We start from the raw sequence: 19,293 nt of genomic DNA, 5'->3' as shown, positions 1-19,293 counted from the left end.
ATAGGGACCTAACTTTCAACCACTTATCGAGGTTAGATGATTCAAGCTTCCTTGGCCTCAGCCTACTAAACACATTGCACATTGGGAACAACAAAGTCAGCTACATCGCTGACTGTGCCTTCCGGGGGCTTTCCAGTTTAAAGACTTTGTAAGTTACACTTTCTGCTTTCGGTACATGAACCTAATTGGTTCCTAAATGCGCCCACTTTTCTCCCAGCAGATTTCCTTTGTTGTCAAGGAAATGTGTACAGCCTCAAAAGTAGCATCTTAATTTTTCCCAGAACAGTTTGATTAAAATGGATCCACTTTATCCACATGTGTTTCATAAAGGGATTCAAAGGACAGTGATCAGATTTTTTGGGTGATTATGGTTAGCCTTCTCAGGATCTCCAGGAAGTTGATAACTGCCTAAGAGGGACACAGTTTTAAATCCACTAACTTTTCTTTATAAAATGCAGATTAAAAATTACCCAGAGCAAAAAGATACACAAAGGGCAGTGGAGGATGATGCCTGCTTCTCATGCCAGTTACATCTACAACCTGATCGCTGTCCTAAGAGAAAGAAAAGAGAGTTGAATTAATTGACCTTTGAAAAAAATCTCTCAGATATTAATTTAACATTGTGCAATGGGCTCTTGATTTTTGCACTGTCAGAAATTTGTGCTCTGTTCCCTGTTTGAAGCATTACATAATTGAAAGACGCTGTATGCTTTGGCGAACTCCTGCTTCTGTGGTTGGAACTGTGGTTTTAAAGTTTAATGCAGTTTTCAGACTCTTCAAGTCTTCAGAATTTAGTCATCTTGATACAGGAATTAACAAGGCCAGAGTCAGCTATCTGGATTTGGGGCAGAAACTTAAAATGTAGTTTGAGGGAGAGTATAGACTATGAGAGGTGCCTTGGGAAGCGAAGAGTTTATGATTTTGAAAGGGGTGGAGATGATAGGGGGAATTATGAGGAGTTTGTTACAAATGGCATGCCACCTGGGTGGTGATCTTAGGTTTCTGAAGCATCTCTCTAAAGATAATGCTCTTTTTAATTAGGGACCTGAAGAACAATGAGATTTCATGGACTATTGAAGACATGAATGGTGCTTTCTCTGGGCTTGACAAACTGAGACGCCTGTGAGTATTATTTGCCTCATAATTTGGCTCAGTCTTTGACTTAAAATTTTTGTCTTAATTGAAGTCAGTTCCACAAATTAACACTGTAAAGAGATTATAAGTTGATGTGTAATCCTGTTGCTACCCTGTATCATTTCCCCCAAATGAGTGTTCTACGAGATGTGTATATAATAATTAGCTTTTGTTCCTTGGATAAAAGGGGGAAAAATTTTAACATTTAAGGTGTACAATTGATCTCAATGTCTACTAATGTATAACTACATTTTTAATTATTTTCACTGCTTAGACTTTGGGAATTATCACTGGGTAAAAGTAGGCATACTTACTGTTAGTCAGCTTTTTATTGCTGTGACCAAAATAACCTGACGAGCAATTCAGAGTAGGGAAAGATTATTTGGGGTGCATGGTTTCAGAGGTTGAGTCCATGGGTGGACAACTCCATTGCTCTGGGCCTGAGAAGATGCAGAGCATCATGGAGGAATAGAGTGGTGGAGGAGTGCTGCCCAGCTCATAGCAATCAGGAAACAGAGAGGGCATGCAGGAGCGGAAGGAGCCAGGAATAGGGTTTAATCCCCAAGCGTACTCCCTCAGTGACCTGCCTACAGTTTTCACCCAATATTCAAATTATTAATCCGTCAAGCAGATTAATCCACTGATGAAAATCCAGTCATTTCACCTGTGAACATCACTGCATTGCCACCTGAGCAATTCAGAGGACATCTCATGGCCAAACCATAACACTAACGTGAACATTTTGAAACCCTATGTGTTACATTCTACTCACATGAATTTTCAAACAAAGTGATCCAGTGATTAATACTGCAGAAGGTCCCCAAAATACAGGATGAAAACACATTTAGCCATAAAATGTTCTTACAGATGGCCAAATTTTGTTTTAAGCCGACTATGAAGATATCCAAAGAGGAGGGGAAGAAGAAAACTTCCACTATTGTGTGCTTTATCTGAAAGAATTTCCTTGAAATAAAGTTCCTTCCTATTCCTAAAAAGACCAAAAAGCAGTGCTTTAATGTCACCATCAGAGTAACTTCTTACTTTTAGGTTTACTGTTGAATGCTTTGACAATCATATTGTATAATGGATATAGTTTTTAAGATATATTGTTGAATTGATGAAAATAGACTTGCTCACAAATGATTGAAAGAGCAATTGGTTTTATGAGAGTTCCACCAGCAGAGTGGCTTTTTGTAATTAACTGTTCTGTTCTCTGATTATTCCTGCCTACCCACGCTCCCAGAATACTCCAGGGGAACCGGATCCGGTCTATTACCAAAAAAGCCTTCACTGGCCTGGATGCATTAGAACATCTGTGAGTAGATGGAATTAAGTTACTTTATATGGTCTGAGGTGTTTCTTGAAAGATAAAATAAACTAGAGTGCAATTTGTTGTCATTCTCCCAGGACCACAAATGTGTTTATATATCTATCTTTCTACCTGCCTATTTGCTTGCCTATTGATCTGTCTGCTGGTGTGCATGTCTGTGTTTTCCTATACATTTAAGGACATTGCTCTACTTCATTCTTGGATTTTCTTCACTTTTCTTAAGTAATGATACATTCAGTTAAAAAAAAAAAAAAAAAAAAAAAACCTAAACCTATTGTGTACTTAATGCATGCTGGACATGGTGAGAGGTATTTGTATATGGTCTCATTTAACCCTTATGAGAATATTATTCAGTAGCTCCTATTATCTTTAAGTTCAACAGAAGTCCTAGAAATTCATTAATTCCACTGGACAATTAAGAGAATGAACTGCATTTTGAAGAGCAAAAATTCAGTTCTCCTTAATCTCCAAGAATAGCATAGGAGATCTTAACACATGTTGAGAATATTTTTGTTGGTTTTGTTTAGTATAAAATGTATAGCCAGCTCCCCATTCCTCATTCTCCTTCATTGTTGACCCATAACTTAGCAACTGGCAAAGGTAGGACGGACTCAAGGCAGGGCTCCCTCCTCCTTCACGGAGTCCTCTCCTCCCTCTGCCTTTGCCTGCCTAATCTCTACCTCTCTTCAGGAACCTCCCAGCACACATTTTTGAAATAAGATTTAGGGGTTCAGAATTTTCAGCCATGAGGAAAGGAAAGCTGGCTGGTGTTGGGAGGAATCCAAACCTGCCTGTACACTGTGTTATTACTAACTGAACCCACCAACTGCTCATACCCAGGGGTATATACATTTTACAATTGTACAGTAAAATGGTAACATAATATATAATATGTCTATTAAGAAATGCTTATAACCAAACTTTTAATATCTATGAACTTGAACAAAATAAGTTATGTTTAAAATATGCTTTTGGCTTATATACTCATTCGGACCATATATAAAAAGCAAAGATTTCAGTATTATCTCTACACCACCTTGTAGTCATTTTTTGACTCTACCAGTTAATTTGAGAGAGATTTTGGATTGCTAGCCCTGCTGCCAGTGCAGCAGAGAAAACTGTAAAAGAATGATTCTGCAAAGCTGAGTTCTGAAAGGTTGGGCTAGTATTGCTGAACTTATTGAAACAGATTATTTTCAAAGGAAAACTAGCCAAAAGGGTTTGTCATTTGGCCCATTCCATTTCTGGGAAAGTGGAATTAGTGGATCAGTGGAGTATTAACCTCTGCTTCAATTTTCTTTAACTTTCTTTGACTCTCCCAGCCTCTTTCCCTAGCCATGTCTGGCACCTTGTTTCTTTGTCTTCTTTTGCCACTCGTCTCATTCAAAATGCCTTCTGTGTACTCTGACCTCCATAAAGAAAAACAGTAGCAATCATTGTGGCTGATATGTTAATTCAAACTATTTATAAGTGCTAGTTAAAAATAAAATCAGCCCAGAAGATTCTCTTTATGTTTTGAATGTTCTACCTGGAGTGTTTGTTTTAACAAGTACGTCTTGTCTGAATAGCTTACTGCTCTTATGTGAGTGAGCTGTGTTTGGCAGAATTGGGCTGGTGGGGGCAATGCCTGCCTCTTTTGAGTTATTCTAGAATTGAAAACAATAATATGTGTGCATCACTAAACAGAGTACAGGTCATAGAAAATGTTCTGTAAATGATGGTTTTAGAACACATAATTATGAGGAGTTTTGTTTGTGTATTTAAAAAATTCTGGTTACTAATTAGAATAGTGAAAAGTACAATAAAATAATATAGCAGAACATCTCAGGCCCTCAGGAGCCAAATACCCTGGTGGTGACAGAAAGTACCGCTTACCATCACAGAGCCTTATAACACACACGTCTTCTTCCTCAGTCCCATGCTTTGTAATGGATTCTTCTAGGATCGCCCCCTTCTTGCATTTCAGTATAGAGGATTTGCTTGGTGAATGGGATGGGCAGTGTGTTGCCTGATGACCCCAAATGACCATGATGTGTTTGATTTGGTTCTTTCAGAGACCTGAGTGACAACGCGATTATGTCATTACAAGGAAATGCATTTTCACAAATGAAGAAACTTCAACAACTGTAAGCTTTTCTCTTCCTTCCAAGAGCCTCAAGTAAATCATAGCAGGGACAGCTGTCCTGTGATGTGTCATCCCAGCTGATGTGTCTATAAAGTGACTAGCTCTTTCCTCACGTGACTTCATTTTTATACTGGGAAAGGAATTGATTTTTTGCTTTCTTTGTTGCAATGAGGAATTTCTTTTTCTTTCTGTTTTGAATTTGCAACTTAAATTTGTGGTACCAAACGGAGTACGGTGCTTTAAATATAGCGGCGGAGTTTTAGTAGTAAGGAATTTTGATACATCAGCACTTATGCTTCAGTCAGACAATAAGAAGAATAGGGACAGAAAAAAAGAAAAAACAGGATAGGTAAACTTCTTGCATTTTAAGATAGACTATGGAATATTTATAACATGGGATATATGTATTTGGTTTCCAAATTCATTGCTTTGTTAATATTTACTTGAAAGTAATTTACTTGTAGAAATCTGCATTTCATACAAAACAAATTGAATGTAATTACTCTCCTCAGGCATCTAAATACATCAAGTCTTTTGTGTGATTGCCAACTAAAATGGCTCCCACAGTGGGTGGCAGAGAACAACTTTCAGAGCTTTGTAAATGCCAGTTGCGCCCATCCTCAGCTGCTAAAAGGAAGAAGTATTTTTGCTGTTAGCCCAGATGGTTTTGTGTGTGGTGAGTATAAATATTGCCCTTGATTTTTATTCATTCTTTTTTTTTTTCTTCCCATTTGTTCAAATAATGGTTCTGAATAGATTTGCATTCTCTTAATAAAGCTTTTATTTCTGCTGAGGTTAACGAAAATGGATCTTTAGTTTGCTGATTATTCTGATTTTACAGATGGGAAAGAGAGTTTTCTAAAATTTCTTCATCTTTGTTTTGGCATCAGGGTAGTTTGGTAGAAAGGGAATAAAATTGGATCTTGAGAGCACTGAATGATAGTCCCAGCCCTTTTTAGTCTCTGCATCTATGAAGTGAAGGCTCTGTTACTGCTTTTTCATATTGGCTCTGTTTTTGGTAGATGGGTGTTACTGTCTTTGGTGACACTGATTATTATGATTGATGTTTGCGTTCTTAATTTTGCTGTTCCTCATTTATGGAGAACATGGGAGAAATTGCAGTTCCTGATAGCAGCATTCGAAGATAGACCAGGAGCCTGGAAGTTTCTTAACTGCTTTCTGCTCTTCTCAACTCTAGGGCTTACTGAAAAACTTGTACAAAAGAGAAAATTTTGTAGCTAAGGATTTATAGGGTGCTTTAAAATTAACTGTTGGTGAGTAAAGCATTACAAGTAATGGCAAATTTGAATTCATGGTAAATGATTTTAAGGGCCATTGTTCTAGCACTTGAGAATAGCTGCATTACAAGTCTGCTTATCCAAAGTTCACATTGCTAGTCAGTAGCAGATTGCAATTAAAAACTGAGGTTTCCATCTCTGATGCAGTATTCTATCTACTATATAACACTACACTGCTGTTCACTGTTAGCTACTAGGGAAATCTTTATAAAAATAAATGTGTGTATAAAACGTGCAGTCCAAATTTGCTTAAATTTAAGCATTTGTGTGAAGATACTTCAGAACCATATTTTACACTAGCATTTAAATATCTACTCAACACTGCTTTGCCTACAATATATATATATATATATATATATATATATATATATATATTTTTTTTTTTTTTTTTTTTTTTGGTTGCAGCATTAAATAGTATCAGTAGTTTCTGGAAATAAAATCTCTGATGTAGCTCTTGGATCCAAATAAGCTTTTGGCATTCATCTGTAAAGGCCTGAGTTACTCCTTTCCCATGGTCCTTATTTCTCAGTTCTTTAATCTTAAGAATAAGCTCCTTATTAGTTTGAAACAGATACCTATACATTAACCTATACATTATTATGAGTCTGAACCCTGATTTATCAGATGAGAATTCTAGGAAAATCTTGTTTACAACATGCAGTATAGCATTGAAAATTGGCAGCACTGGCTTTATCGGGGTATCTCCATGCTTCATTCACACACATAAAAGGTTATTTATTTCAGATCACCCAAATGATACATATTGGGAGATCAGTTTCCTTCTGGGTTTAGACCATCTCTGAGAAACTGAAGTTCAAAAAAGGTGACTTTTCCAAAAAGTAACAGAGAACTAAAAATAGCGGCTTAGAATGAAAGACTTGCTCAACTCTAATTATAATGTAGCTTTGACAGGGTAGCACAGCAGCGTGATTGATTGGCTGCTCTGAACTCCAGGCCAGAACTAGTGTCTCACTGTTAGACTTGGAGATGCTTCTTGTTTACTACAGGATTTTCTTTTCTTTTTCTGTTTTTTTTTTGGCTCTACCTAAATTACTCATTTTTAATATTGGCTCTGTTTTTGGTAGATGGGGTGTTAATTACTCTCTTTGGTGATTCTGATTATTATGATTGATATTTGATTTCTTAATTTTGCTGTTCCTTATTTGTGGAGAATACAGGACAAATTATAGTTCCTGATAGTAGCATTCAAAGATGGTTCATGAACTTGGAAGTCTCCTAACCTCGTTCTTTTTAAAATAGTTTAGTTAACACATGTTAATGGTACATCTTTATGGAGTACAGTGTGATGCTTCAGTACATGTACACACTGTCATGATCAGGGTGACGTGTATCTGTCACCTCAGACTTGCACCAGTTCTTGGTGGTGGGAACATTGAAAATCCTCTCTGCTGGCTCTTTAGAAATAACCACTTAATTGCTGTCAACCATTGTGATCCTACCACATTGCTCAGTTTTAAGTATTGTCTCATTTCCCTTGTGACTTCTTAACTGCTTTCTTCTTACATTTATACAAAGCACAAAGCATCTGGAAAAAAACTGGGTTTTCTGATAGTTTCAAGATAACAGTCTTTCCCCAGGTAACCACAGCGGGCAGATCAGTCTGTCTCCAGGTGACATGTAGAGATTGCTTTACAAACATTGTCCCAGGCTGTTGCTTCCGCCGCATCTGCTGGGCTGTCTGTAAAACGCACACAAAGGTTGAGCTTAAGATGCTGTTGGTTTTGCCCTCCTTGGTGCTCGGGTTTGAGCAGTGTTCAGACTCTGGAGCCTTCACATTGTGGTTTCCTCCTCTCCATTTCAAACAGATGATTTTCCCAAACCCCAGATCACGGTTCAGCCAGAAACGCAGTCGGCAATAAAAGGCTCCAATCTGAGTTTTATCTGCTCAGCTGCCAGCAGCAGTGATTCCCCAATGACTTTCGCCTGGAAAAAAGACAATGAACTACTGCACGATGCGGAGATGGAGAATTATGCACACCTCCGGGCCCAGGGTGGCGAGGTGATGGAGTACACCACCATCCTTCGGCTGCGCAATGTGGAATTCGCTAGCGAAGGGAAATACCAGTGTGTCATCTCCAATCACTTTGGTTCCTCCTACTCTGTCAAAGCCAAGCTTACAGTGAATAGTATGTAATCCTACTTTTCCTTTTTGCATTGGAAGACAACTCGTAGAAACAGAAAGCACTGATTTTCTTTCTCTCTCTTTCTCATTCCTGACCCTATCTTTCCTGTCTCATAGTTTCCCACCTAACTCTTCCTTTCCCTACCTCTTACTCCACAAAATTAAGATTCTCAATTATTTCTATCTAAGCCAGCATTTATTATGCTGTAGACACCTCACACAATATGGTAGGATGAACTGGACTCAGAACGGAAGCAGACATGTTTTGCTGTGTGGCAGTTCACAATCTACCATTCTGATTGAAGAGGCCATCAAGTATATCATCAAAACACACTGCCTTTAACTCAGAGATCTGAATGTGAATCCTGCCACTCCAGGCTATAGCTGTGTTGCTTTCAGCAAATTACTCAACTTCTCTGTGCCTCTGTTTCCAGTCTTCTAATTAAGGATAATAGTACCTACCTCATAGGTATTATGATCACTAAGTAAAATGTGTATAAAGTACTTAGCAGAATGCATTAGAATCTAGGTAGTGCTTATAAATACAATTAATGTTAGCTACTGTTAATAAAGTTATATCACCATTTCCTTTGTGTGGTAGGCATACAGATACACACACACACACACATATACATATAAATGTGTGTGTGTGTGTGTGTGTGTGTGTGTGTGTGTGTATATTTGGTTTTTAGTTGTAGGTGGACACAATAACCTTTATTTTATTTTTAAGTGGTGCTGAGGATTAAACCCAGTGCCTCACATGTGCTAGGCAAGTACTCTACCACTGAGCCACAACCCCAACCCCAGGCGTAGTTTTATAAGAAGACCCTTACCACTTTATCATTTAACCTTTAGTATCTGCACGACAGAAGCTTTTTGTGTGATTCATTAACACGTTCATTCAACAAATAATTACTGAAGCCTGGCACATAGAATATTTTGAATTAATATCGTAGTACAGAACATATCTAAAGTCATAAAATGTTACGGCATCTAAGATGGACTTAAGAAAAAATTTAAAAACTAGATGAAATGAATAGTCATAGTAGAAAGAGCTCAGTTGGTTTGCTGAAGATCTTAGTTATTGATTAAACTAAAAGTGGCCAGAATTGTAGCAGGGAGCCCTTCAGTCTGAGGATCACATGACCGGTATTTCATCCTGACTCCCTCACTTCCATCCCTGTGTAATCCTGAGCAGGTTACTGCATCTGTCTCTGTTTCCCTGTCCTGAAGTCAGCACTAAGCCTGTCCTACCTTTGTCAGGGGCATTTGGAATACGAAGGAATCGGGGTGGATCAGGCGGACCCTCCCAAGGCCCTGACACTCATGCCTGCACTGCCTTTTGATTTCAGTGCTTCCCTCATTCACCAAGACCCCCATGGACCTCACCATCCGAGCTGGGGCCATGGCACGCTTGGAGTGCGCGGCCGTGGGACACCCCACTCCTCAGATAGCCTGGCAGAAAGACGGAGGTACTGACTTTCCTGCCGCAAGGGAGAGACGCATGCACGTGATGCCCGAGGACGACGTGTTCTTCATCGTAGACGTGAAGATAGAGGACATTGGGGTGTACAGCTGCACAGCTCAGAACAGTGCAGGAAGCATTTCTGCAAATGCAACTCTGACGGTGCTGGGTAAGAGGATTCCTGGCCACTCTGCAGTTTGTGTCAGTCCTGCAAATATTATGGGCTCACACCAGAGCCTTGGTGGGAAGAAAACCATAGGACACTGTCTGTTGCTAGAAAGAAAAAAGGGCTTCCCCGAAGCTGTGAAACCAGCAGAGTTTGCACCTCTACATCAATGGCCCAGGAGGTGAATTTTTCCGTCCCTAGGAGAGGGAACAAGTAAAAGCTTTGACATCTTTCATTTTTGCCAGGATTACTGCCTTCTACTGGGCATGTTGCATATTCTCCACAGTCTTTTAACACTAAAAAGAACAAAAAGAAAATAAATGTATGAACAGATTGGGAAGGACCTGTTCTCCCTTCTCAGCCTCCCATACCACTCTGGAAACCAAGGTTCTTGTTTAATCTTTTACCTAAACAAATGCTTCTTACAATTGTGATTACATTTATAGTAAACATATCTTTGAAAAAGTTAAAGTAACCTATTAAGATATCAAATAATAAAAGTAAATTATTTTTAGAATTTTAATTTAGACCTAAGCATTTGACAATATAAAGTTTCACCTTAAGAACATAAGGATTCTGTAATTTTCTTTTTTCTTTTATTTTTAATAAATCTGCCAACACACTCTAGTTCTTCAAATTATTGTAATATATTTTTTTCTATTTTTAAAAAATATTTATCAACTCCCCCCCACTACCAGTTTCCTAACCTTGGCAAGAAGGAAGGAGATTGAGCTGAAGGTAGTAATTATCTTCCTTACCTGGTGTTAGGAGTAAATGAAAGCAGAGTAACAAAAATCCAAAGGTTGCATTGTTTTTAGGCTCTTTAAGAGATATGTCCAGCCTCTTTGGGGAGCTCAAGATTTTAGGCTGCAATTTGAATAAAAATGCTAGTTGTCATGCTATGGGAACCAGATTTCATTTAGGAAATTAAAACCGTAACTTGCCCTTTCAGAAACGCCATCCTTCTTGCGGCCTCTGTTAGACCGAACGGTAACCAAGGGCGAGACGGCCGTGCTGCAGTGCATCGCTGGCGGTAGCCCTCCACCCAGACTGAACTGGACCAAAGATGACAGCCCGTTGGTGGTGACCGAAAGGCACTTTTTTGCAGCAGGCAATCAGCTGCTGATCATCGTGGACTCTGATGTCAGCGATGCTGGAAAGTACACGTGTGAAATGTCCAATACCCTTGGCACTGAGAGGGGCAACGTGCGCCTTAGCGTGATCCCCACTCCCACCTGCGACTCTCCTCAGATGACCGGCCCGTCTTTGGACGAGGACGGCTGGGCCACCGTGGGCGTGGTGATCATAGCTGTGGTTTGCTGTGTGGTGGGCACATCGCTGGTGTGGGTGGTCATCATATACCACACCCGGCGGAGGAACGAGGACTGCAGCATTACCAACACAGGTGCGTCAGCAGAAGTGTGGCACGGGATGCTGTGGTCACGTGTTTGTGGTTCTGCAGTCATTTTTTCTAGAGTGTGTGTCTTATAGTCTGAGCCCATTTCAGAAGGGTGACTCATTCATTTCAAGCTGCAGAAATATTGTTAACTAAAAATAACACTCAGCCTGGAATAAAGCTAATATTTAAAGATTAATACTTTTTATTAAAACCTCATTAGACTATCCTGGTGGCTGTGAGCTAAAATCTAAATCAGAGTAAATAGTCTGACAGGACGGTGGTGGAGAGCCACGAGTGACCCTAGACTTCCCAGGATTCCCTTTTATAGCATTTTTGTAAAGGGGAATGTAAAGGGAATTCACTGGGATTGTAATTGTGAGTCAGGAAGGGGCCATCTTGACTAATTTGTGCAAACTGAGATATCAAATCAAGTATCATTCAAAGATTTAGTTACTATCCTATGAAAATTCTTGAGCCTTTTTTCTTTTTATATATTTGTTTTGAAATTTGGAGTTGCGTCCAGTAGGTGAGAAACTAGAACATCAGCTTATGTTTCCCAGAGCCCAAAAGCCCTCCTTTGCGTCTCTCGAATAACACACATCTGGATAGTTTTGCCAGAGTTGATCTTCCCTTACTTCATTTGTGGAGCGACCAAAGCAGTATCTCCTGTTCATCTGGAAAGCCTGGGGGACAATGACATTCATTTTTGGTTGACAGAATGCTGTTTTTTTTTTTTTTTTTTTTTTTTTTTTACAGATGAGACCAACTTGCCAGCAGATATCCCTAGTTATTTGTCATCTCAGGGAACATTAGCCGACAGACAGGATGGGTACATCTCTTCAGAAAGTGGAAGCCACCACCAGTTCGTCACTTCGTCAGGAGGTGGGTTTTTCCTACCACAACATGACAGTTCTGGTGAGTGTGTAAAATAAACATGACTGTAGTTGTTTGAAATCATATGGTAGGAGGCTCATCTGTAATATTAACTTTTATAAGAAATTGAAACGCTGATATTTAGGACATGGCCTAAGATCACTAGCAAAACTGAAATTATATGGTTTTATATTCTTCTCTTAAATACTAGTAAATAGTCATTGTTTCTGGCAATATAAGGAGACAGGCAGGTTAAGTAAAATTTAATTCCTCCATGCAGTGTAATATTTCTTTATATTTGGCCCTGAATGTCCTTTTTCCTTAAATAGTTTCATACATGGTCTCCAAAGTCAAATGATTTAAATTCCTTCTGTTAGAGATAATCTATTCTGACCCTTGTTTTAGGTGCTCCGTGTTTTTGAGGGTAGTGGTGGAGGCAGGATGGTACAGGAGCAGCTTTGGCACATAGCCATTCCCTGTGTAGGTTGGGCAGTGACAGTCCTCACTGGCGAGGTGGTTGTGAAAATGGAAAACTACACAGTGCTTGGCACAGACCAAGGACTCAGCAAGTGGAATCATTGATGTTTTTTCAAACATTTTACCATTTTTTTTTAACCACAAGCATTTATTGAGTATTTGCTCTATGCCAGACTTCCTAGTCAGGAGGGAAGAGTATTTGTTTTCAATTTTTCAGTTTAGTCAGTGGTGAGACAAACAATTACATAAAGCATAACAGGGCGCTTGGCAAGTTGGTACTAGCGCTGTAGAGATAAAAGAATATCTGGGCATGAATATTCTGGCTAGGCCCATTTGGTAGCAAAAAGCAGAGCCCCAAACTCATTCAAATATAATGAGGTTAATTAAAGAGACATGTATGAAAACCTGAAGGACAGAATTGGAGCATAATGTCAAGCTGCCCAGATGCAGCCAGGAGATGGGTCTGTTCCAAGAGCGGTCTAGAAACCCACCATTGCTGGGTCACTCTGCGTGTCTGCTTCCCCCTCAGACCCTCACCCACCTTCCAAGCCCTCACTTTCTGCCTCCCAGGCATGTGGCCTATCATGACAACCTTAACCTTGACATTGTTGTTTATCCTTGGACTTCTGTATCTTTTACTAACTGACATATCATTTTTTGTGCTGTTAGTTCAACTGCCTATAAGTGATTTTTTTTTTTTGCCAGGCCTCATCTTTGAGCTGGGCGCTAAGAGGTCATGAATCAAATGCCAATCCCTGGTTCTGGTCATCTGTGATATTTTGTAGGATGTGGTTTAAACCTTTAGTGTTTTGGCTGCAGGATCCAAACCCAGATCAGTTTCCTTTAGAAACCAGATGCCCTATTCAGTGCCAATTGGACCCTCCTTCAGTGAGCTGCCCCCAAATTACTTGGGTATCATCCGTAGGCTTCAATAAATTGGGCGAAATGAGGGGGGACCTATAAGTTTATGCAGGTTTTCTTTTATATCATGTTCTATCCAAATTTTTGTCTTAAAGTATGCAAAATGCTAAAATTGGAGAAAACCTTGGATGGCACTAAGAGTAAAATTGACTCAGTGACTTGGATTTGTGTTTTAAAGGGACCTGCCACATTGACAACAGCAGTGAAGCTGACGTGGAAGCTGCCACAGATCCGTTCCTCTGTCCCTTTTTGGGATCTTCAGGCCCTGTGTATTTGAAGGGGAACACGTATGGCCCAGATCCCTTTGAAGCCTATCATGCAGGTGTGTGTCATTCATCCGTATTTCTTCTGTTTCCTAGAAAGATTTCTAGAAGCGCTAACTATGTCTCCTTCTGGTGTGCGTGCCCAATTAAAAAGGTTGCAGTCCAGACCCAAGAACAGCTTTAATGGACCACTGTGAGCCTGGTTACATAAAGAAAAAGGAGTGCTACCCGTGTTCGCACTCCTCAGAAGAACCCTGTGAGCGGAGCTTCAGTAACCTAGGGTGGCCTTCTCACATGAGGAAGGTCATTCACTCCGGCTACTCTCAGAATGAAGGGCCTGCGATGAAAAACGTGTGTCTGAACAAGTCCTCTTTAGATTTTAGTACAAATCCAGAGCCAGCGTCAGTGACTTCAAGTAATTCTTTCATGGGTAAGTTTATTAAATTATTAGATGCCTAGTTTCCAGCCCAGGCTCCAAGTTGCATGTAGCAAGAGCTTTGATGTCAGTGTGTTTTGTTTTTTTTTTTTCCTTAATGATGTTATCATGATATCCAAAGAGCTAGTATAAATGTTTCTAAATGTAGAGTCAGAGGTAGGGATTGTACTTGATTCTGTATTTAATCTATAACTAAGACTTGGGAGCTTTCTGGGTAACTCTGTGTGTGGCATCTAGAAGACAAGAGTTTAGGGAATGACTTAGGAGCTGAGCTTGTCAGCCATGTGGAAAAAGTGGTTTTGGGCTCTGGCAGCTTTTGGGGTGGAGCTGTGTGCTCTGCATGATTGCGGTTTGGTATGTCTGGTGGCTCCTAACTGAACCCACGGTAGAGGGGTGGAAAACAGCATCCTACCTAGCAACAGCTGCTTAGTCAGACAAGCTGAACTACCTTTGGCAAAGGAGGCCATCCAGCCTTAATGCCCAAGCTGGTGGTGGTAGACATTGGCTGGCACCAAGAGAAGCCTGTGGATTTTTTGGTCCAGTGCATGGGAACAATGGTACGAAAGAACTGAGATCCTCTTTTCACTGAAAGGAGCAGTGTGGGAAAATGAGCCACAACTCGCCTTGGTTGTTTTTGTTTTTTTGTTGAAAAACATAGAATTTTATTTTACACAGCTTTTAAGAAATTTATGTGTTTTGTCATGGTATGATTGCTTATTCTCCTTCTTGGAAAAATGAAAATGAAGAAAGGGTAAGGCACAGGGTTATTTTAAAAGAAACTTTCTATATTCAGGCACAGTTAGCTTGTGCGTTACTATCCGTGTGACTTGTGTGGAGATTGCGGGCTCTTCGGTACTGAAGGGAGGATTTGGGGGAATGCATGTTGGCATACTTCAGGCACTTTGTTGTGCAATAATTAATATTACTACAGGCCATGAAAAATGGTAAAGAGTAGATGCACTTGTTCAGTGGATTATAAATAAGAAGGAGTTTTGATGTCATCTTCTGCATTATATGTTAATGTATTCTTATATCTGTCCATAACACAGATGTACGAACTCCTGAGTAGCATGATGTGGAATGTATACAGAGCTTATTCGTGTTGATGCAGCAAGATGCTTCTTCATTTGCTGTGTATCACGTTGATTTACATGCTAGTAAAGTACCTGCGAGCTCAAGGGATGTTTTTCTTTCAGGTACATTTGGAAAGCCTCTGAGGAGACCTCACCTAGATGCCTTTTCAAGCTTTGGACAGCCATCAGATTTTCAGCCCAGAGCCTTTTGCTTGAAAGGTCCTTCTTCCCCTGACTTGGACTGTGAGTCAGAGGAAGAGAAAGAAAGGACAGATTTTCAGGAAGAAAATCACACTTGTACTTATAAACAGACCTTAGAAAACTACAGGACTCCAAATTTTCAGTCTTATGACTTGGACACATAGACTGAATGGGACCAAAGAAAAGCTTTAACATACTACCTCAAGTGGACTTTTATTTAAAAGAGAAAGAATCCTATGTTTTTAAATGGAGTTATGAATTTTAAAAGGAAAGAATGCCTTATTTATACAGATGAACCAAAATTACAAAAAGTTATAAAAATTTTATACTGGGAGTAACTTTCATATAAAAATACCTTTTAAAGTATTTTATAACTTTGTTTTATGCAAAAAAAAACCTTATGTAAATTAATGGTATAAATCCACAACTATTTTATGTATTTTTATAATGCCAGAATTCTTTTTATTGAAAATGAGTACTAAAGCCTTTTAAATAATTCTTGTCTTGTACCTTTTTTGAATAGAGGTCACTTCATTTTATTTTGCACATTACATTTAATAAAACATGTCATTTTGATGCCACGCCCCATTTATACCATAGTAATTTTTCTGGTTTTCAACACACTTAAAACTTAATTAGTCCGTATTATTGCATCACAAATTGATGAAAATTATATCCAGCCCATTAAAGATAAGACAAAAATGACCATTCTGCCTGCCTCTCAGGATTGTTGTAATACAGGTTCAAATCACATTGGTACCCCTGAAAGCACACTGTAAACAACACAGACCTACAAAGCTTTGAGAAAAATCCATTTATTTTTAGCTCTACAAACAAATAAAGAACTGTTGTTGTCGTCTGGTGTAAAACAGAACAACCACCATTACTTAAATCACTGTTCAACCCATGTCTCCTTAATTACAATAATGCCTTCTGTGTTCTGATGCCTTCTGCTATCCAAATAGTTCATATCCACCATCCTTGGATTGTAACAAGAGTAGTTTTTGGCACCTCTCAGTCGCTTGAAGGGCTATAATAGAGATGAAATTCCATCCTCAGTTCTAGGTCATAATAGGATACTGATAGAATTCTTTCCTGTTCTTATTAATTTTTCTGCTGTATGAGCAGTTTGTATATAAATGGCACTTCCAAGCTACTCTGCAACATTCTTTAAGAATTAAAAATATTTTCCTAATTTGGTCATTGCTACTCCATTGGTTAAAAGCTAGACATCAAATCTGTTACTTAAACACACAAAAATTTGTTTTACAGTATTAAGTAAAAATCTTACATGACAGACCTGTCTATATACACAGAAAAATGAGCATAGTCACATTTTCAAAACTAGGTGACCTAGTTTAAAGTAATTAAATGACGTAAACTTATTAAGTTCAATAATTTGGGTGACAAAACTGGACTTTTTTTCTTTAAGTAAATCCTTATTTATATGTGTAGTTTGAAGAAAGCCCTCTTGCCCAGGATAAATTAAATTGGCATGAAAGAACTTAATATAGCATATTAAGCTTTAAAATCTCCTAAACTTGAAGGGGTGAATCTATGCCATTTGCAGTTCTTTGAACTAAACTGAAAGCAGCTATTGGAAAAGCAGATTTTTCTCTGAGGATACGTTGGAGGTAAAGGTTTCCTGCTCAGTAAGTTTAGGCCTTAGTTGTTTGTGAGCTAGAAGTCTGAACCCAAATGCAGTAAGATTTTCCTCCTTTAATTTAGAAGCCAGAGTCCAAGACAGGAAGTTGATCCTTTCTTGGACCACCAGTGACTAAGAACAGAGAAATAATTTTGTATGCTTGGCTTTATCGTACTGCCAGATTTTCAAAATCTTATTGTTAATTTGTTTTCATTATTGCCAGATGTGAGGCAAACATCGATTGGGGTTTTACAATGATTATGAACTGCTTTTAAAGGATTTTGTTTTTCCAGACATAAGCACAAAAGTTCAATCAATGCCTGAAATAGTTTAATTCTTTAAGAATTAAAAATATTTTCCTAATTTGGTCATTGCTCCCTTTCTTTCCAATTAAGATTACATTTAATTCTAAGTTTCAATACATAGGAAAGAAAAGGAGCTTGATTTTTCTTTGATGTTTATAGGAAAATAATATGTGAGTCTTTAATATGAGACTCCATGTTGAATTAACAAAATGAACTACTAGGTATTAAAACATCCTAAAATAGTATGACCTTAAGAGAAACAACCAAATATAGATAAATGTTAGATCAGTTAGTTTATATATTTATTTTTGTGGTGCTGGGAATCAAACCCAGGCTCTTGTACATACAAAGCAAGCATTTTGCTACTGAGCTACATCCCCAACTTTGTAATCACTGGTTTATTTGTTAGAAAAGATGCTTTAAATTTTCAGTTTAATTTTCCTATGTTTCTTAATAGAAGACCATTCAACATAGAGCATATCTTAATAGATATTCACACCTTTTGTGATTTTTTTTTCTGAATTCTATCATTGACCCTAATAAGATAGTTATGTGGAATCTCACCCATTTAAAATACTAGAGAAGAAATATTACTTAATAGTGGCAACATTTTAGAAAAAACGTTAATATCTTTGGAACATGTAGAATTAATTTTCATAGCCATTCCACAGAAGGAAGCCAAAGTTATTTCTCAGAATAGAGCCAATCACTACTTTTAAAATATTGATATAAAATAGGAAAGTGATTTGGTATTTGTACATCCTTGAGGGGTTTTAGTCCTGATGATGATGTGATAGAAGTAATTCATAACCAATATTCCAATAGATGGGCTACATTAATATATTTCAAAGAGAATAAGAACCAAAATCATTGCAAAATGCCTGCTCTGTCCTTCCCACTCTGGGAAACGGCAGTGATTGACCTTGTGTAAGAGGATAATTTAGAACTTGCTGTTTTTCAAGACAGCATTCTATTGACACATTGGATTATACAATGTCTTGCCAAAAAAAAACTATTAGTCTTCAAAGAAGAGTACAATTTCTTTTCAATTGAATCATTTCAATACTCTAGAATATCCAGTTACCCAAACTTATCTTTTCCATGAGGCAGTATTTTTTTTTTTTATGTATAATAAGAGAGTATTCTACAGTCTGGAGAAATTCAGATTTGACCTAAAATGACACAGAGGCATTTTAGTTGGTATTTTATTTTAATGTGTATAGAGGGTTTGTCCATGTATATCCATGGAACAATTTCAATATTTTAGGTATCCCTCTTTTTGTTTAAAGAAATTAATTCTGGGTGAAATATCATTTTTTTTAAGGGGGGTGGGACTGGGGATTAAGCTCAGGTTCACTAAATCACTGAGCCACATCCCCAGTCCTATTTTGTATTTTATTTAGAGACAGGGTCTCACTGAGTTGCTTAGCACCTTGCTTTTGCTGAGGCTGGCTTTGAACTTGTGATTCTCCTGCCTCAGCCTCCCGAACTGCTGGGGTTACAGGCATGTGCCACCACACCTGGTTCTGGGTGAGATATCTTTTGATAAAATGTTTGATTTAACACAGTATAGTGTGTGTGTGTGTGTGTGTGTGAGAGAGAGAGAGAGAGAGTAACTAGAGATTGATCCCATGGCCTTGCACAGGCTATCAAGTGCTGCACCACTGAGCTACATCCTTAGCCCTTATTTCATTTTTTCCCAGACTTTGTAATCCTCTGGCCTCAACCTCCCTAGTGGCTGAGATTATAGGCATGTGCCTGGCTAGTCTGTTCTTACTGCAAGATTTCTAGTTCATTATCCATTCCAATTCTATTTAGTATCTGAATTCCAAAGCCGGATTCCTTATCTTTCTATAGGTTAGATACCCATGAGCATACAAAAAATTTAACTAATTCTCTTGTGCAGCTTTTTTGTTTTTTTAATGAAATCACATTTTTTTTAAATTAAAGAATTTGTAAGAATACTTTTTAAAGAATAAAGTAATTCGCAATTGTTAAAATTTAAATTTTTGGATTTCTGTATTTTCTCCTTTTCATAT

At 38.4% G+C, this 19,293-nt stretch overlaps 1 protein-coding gene across 2 annotated transcripts in view; it reads left to right on the top strand.

The window, feature by feature from the left end:
- Positions 1–15,632, top strand: part of Lrig3 (leucine rich repeats and immunoglobulin like domains 3) — a 45,034-nt gene extending 29,402 nt beyond the window's left edge. The window contains exons 8-19 of one of the 2 annotated variants that reach the window (XM_076853065.1): positions 5–148; positions 1,042–1,122; positions 2,378–2,449; positions 4,519–4,590; positions 5,102–5,265; positions 7,714–8,034; positions 9,383–9,664; positions 10,614–11,066; positions 11,817–11,942; positions 13,510–13,653; positions 13,749–14,024; positions 15,227–15,632. In XM_076853065.1, the coding sequence (XP_076709180.1) occupies positions 5–148; positions 1,042–1,122; positions 2,378–2,449; positions 4,519–4,590; positions 5,102–5,265; positions 7,714–8,034; positions 9,383–9,664; positions 10,614–11,066; positions 11,817–11,942; positions 13,510–13,653; positions 13,749–14,024; positions 15,227–15,468 (2,377 nt within the window). In that variant the 3' untranslated portion in view covers positions 15,469–15,632. Of the gene's footprint in view, positions 1–4; positions 149–1,041; positions 1,123–2,377; positions 2,450–4,518; positions 4,591–5,101; positions 5,266–7,713; positions 8,035–9,382; positions 9,665–10,613; positions 11,067–11,816; positions 11,976–13,509; positions 13,654–13,748; positions 14,025–15,226 lie in introns of both variants that reach the window. The other variant, XM_076853064.1, reaches the window with a different exon arrangement.
- Positions 15,633–19,293: the final 3,661 nt, after the last annotated feature.

The sequence above is a fragment of the Callospermophilus lateralis genome, chromosome 4, assembly GCF_048772815.1.
Source record: "Callospermophilus lateralis isolate mCalLat2 chromosome 4, mCalLat2.hap1, whole genome shotgun sequence".
NCBI classification, from domain to species: domain Eukaryota; kingdom Metazoa; phylum Chordata; class Mammalia; order Rodentia; family Sciuridae; genus Callospermophilus; species Callospermophilus lateralis.
The sequence above is the reverse complement of the archived record's forward strand: the minus strand, read 5'-3'. Positions and strand labels throughout refer to the sequence as shown.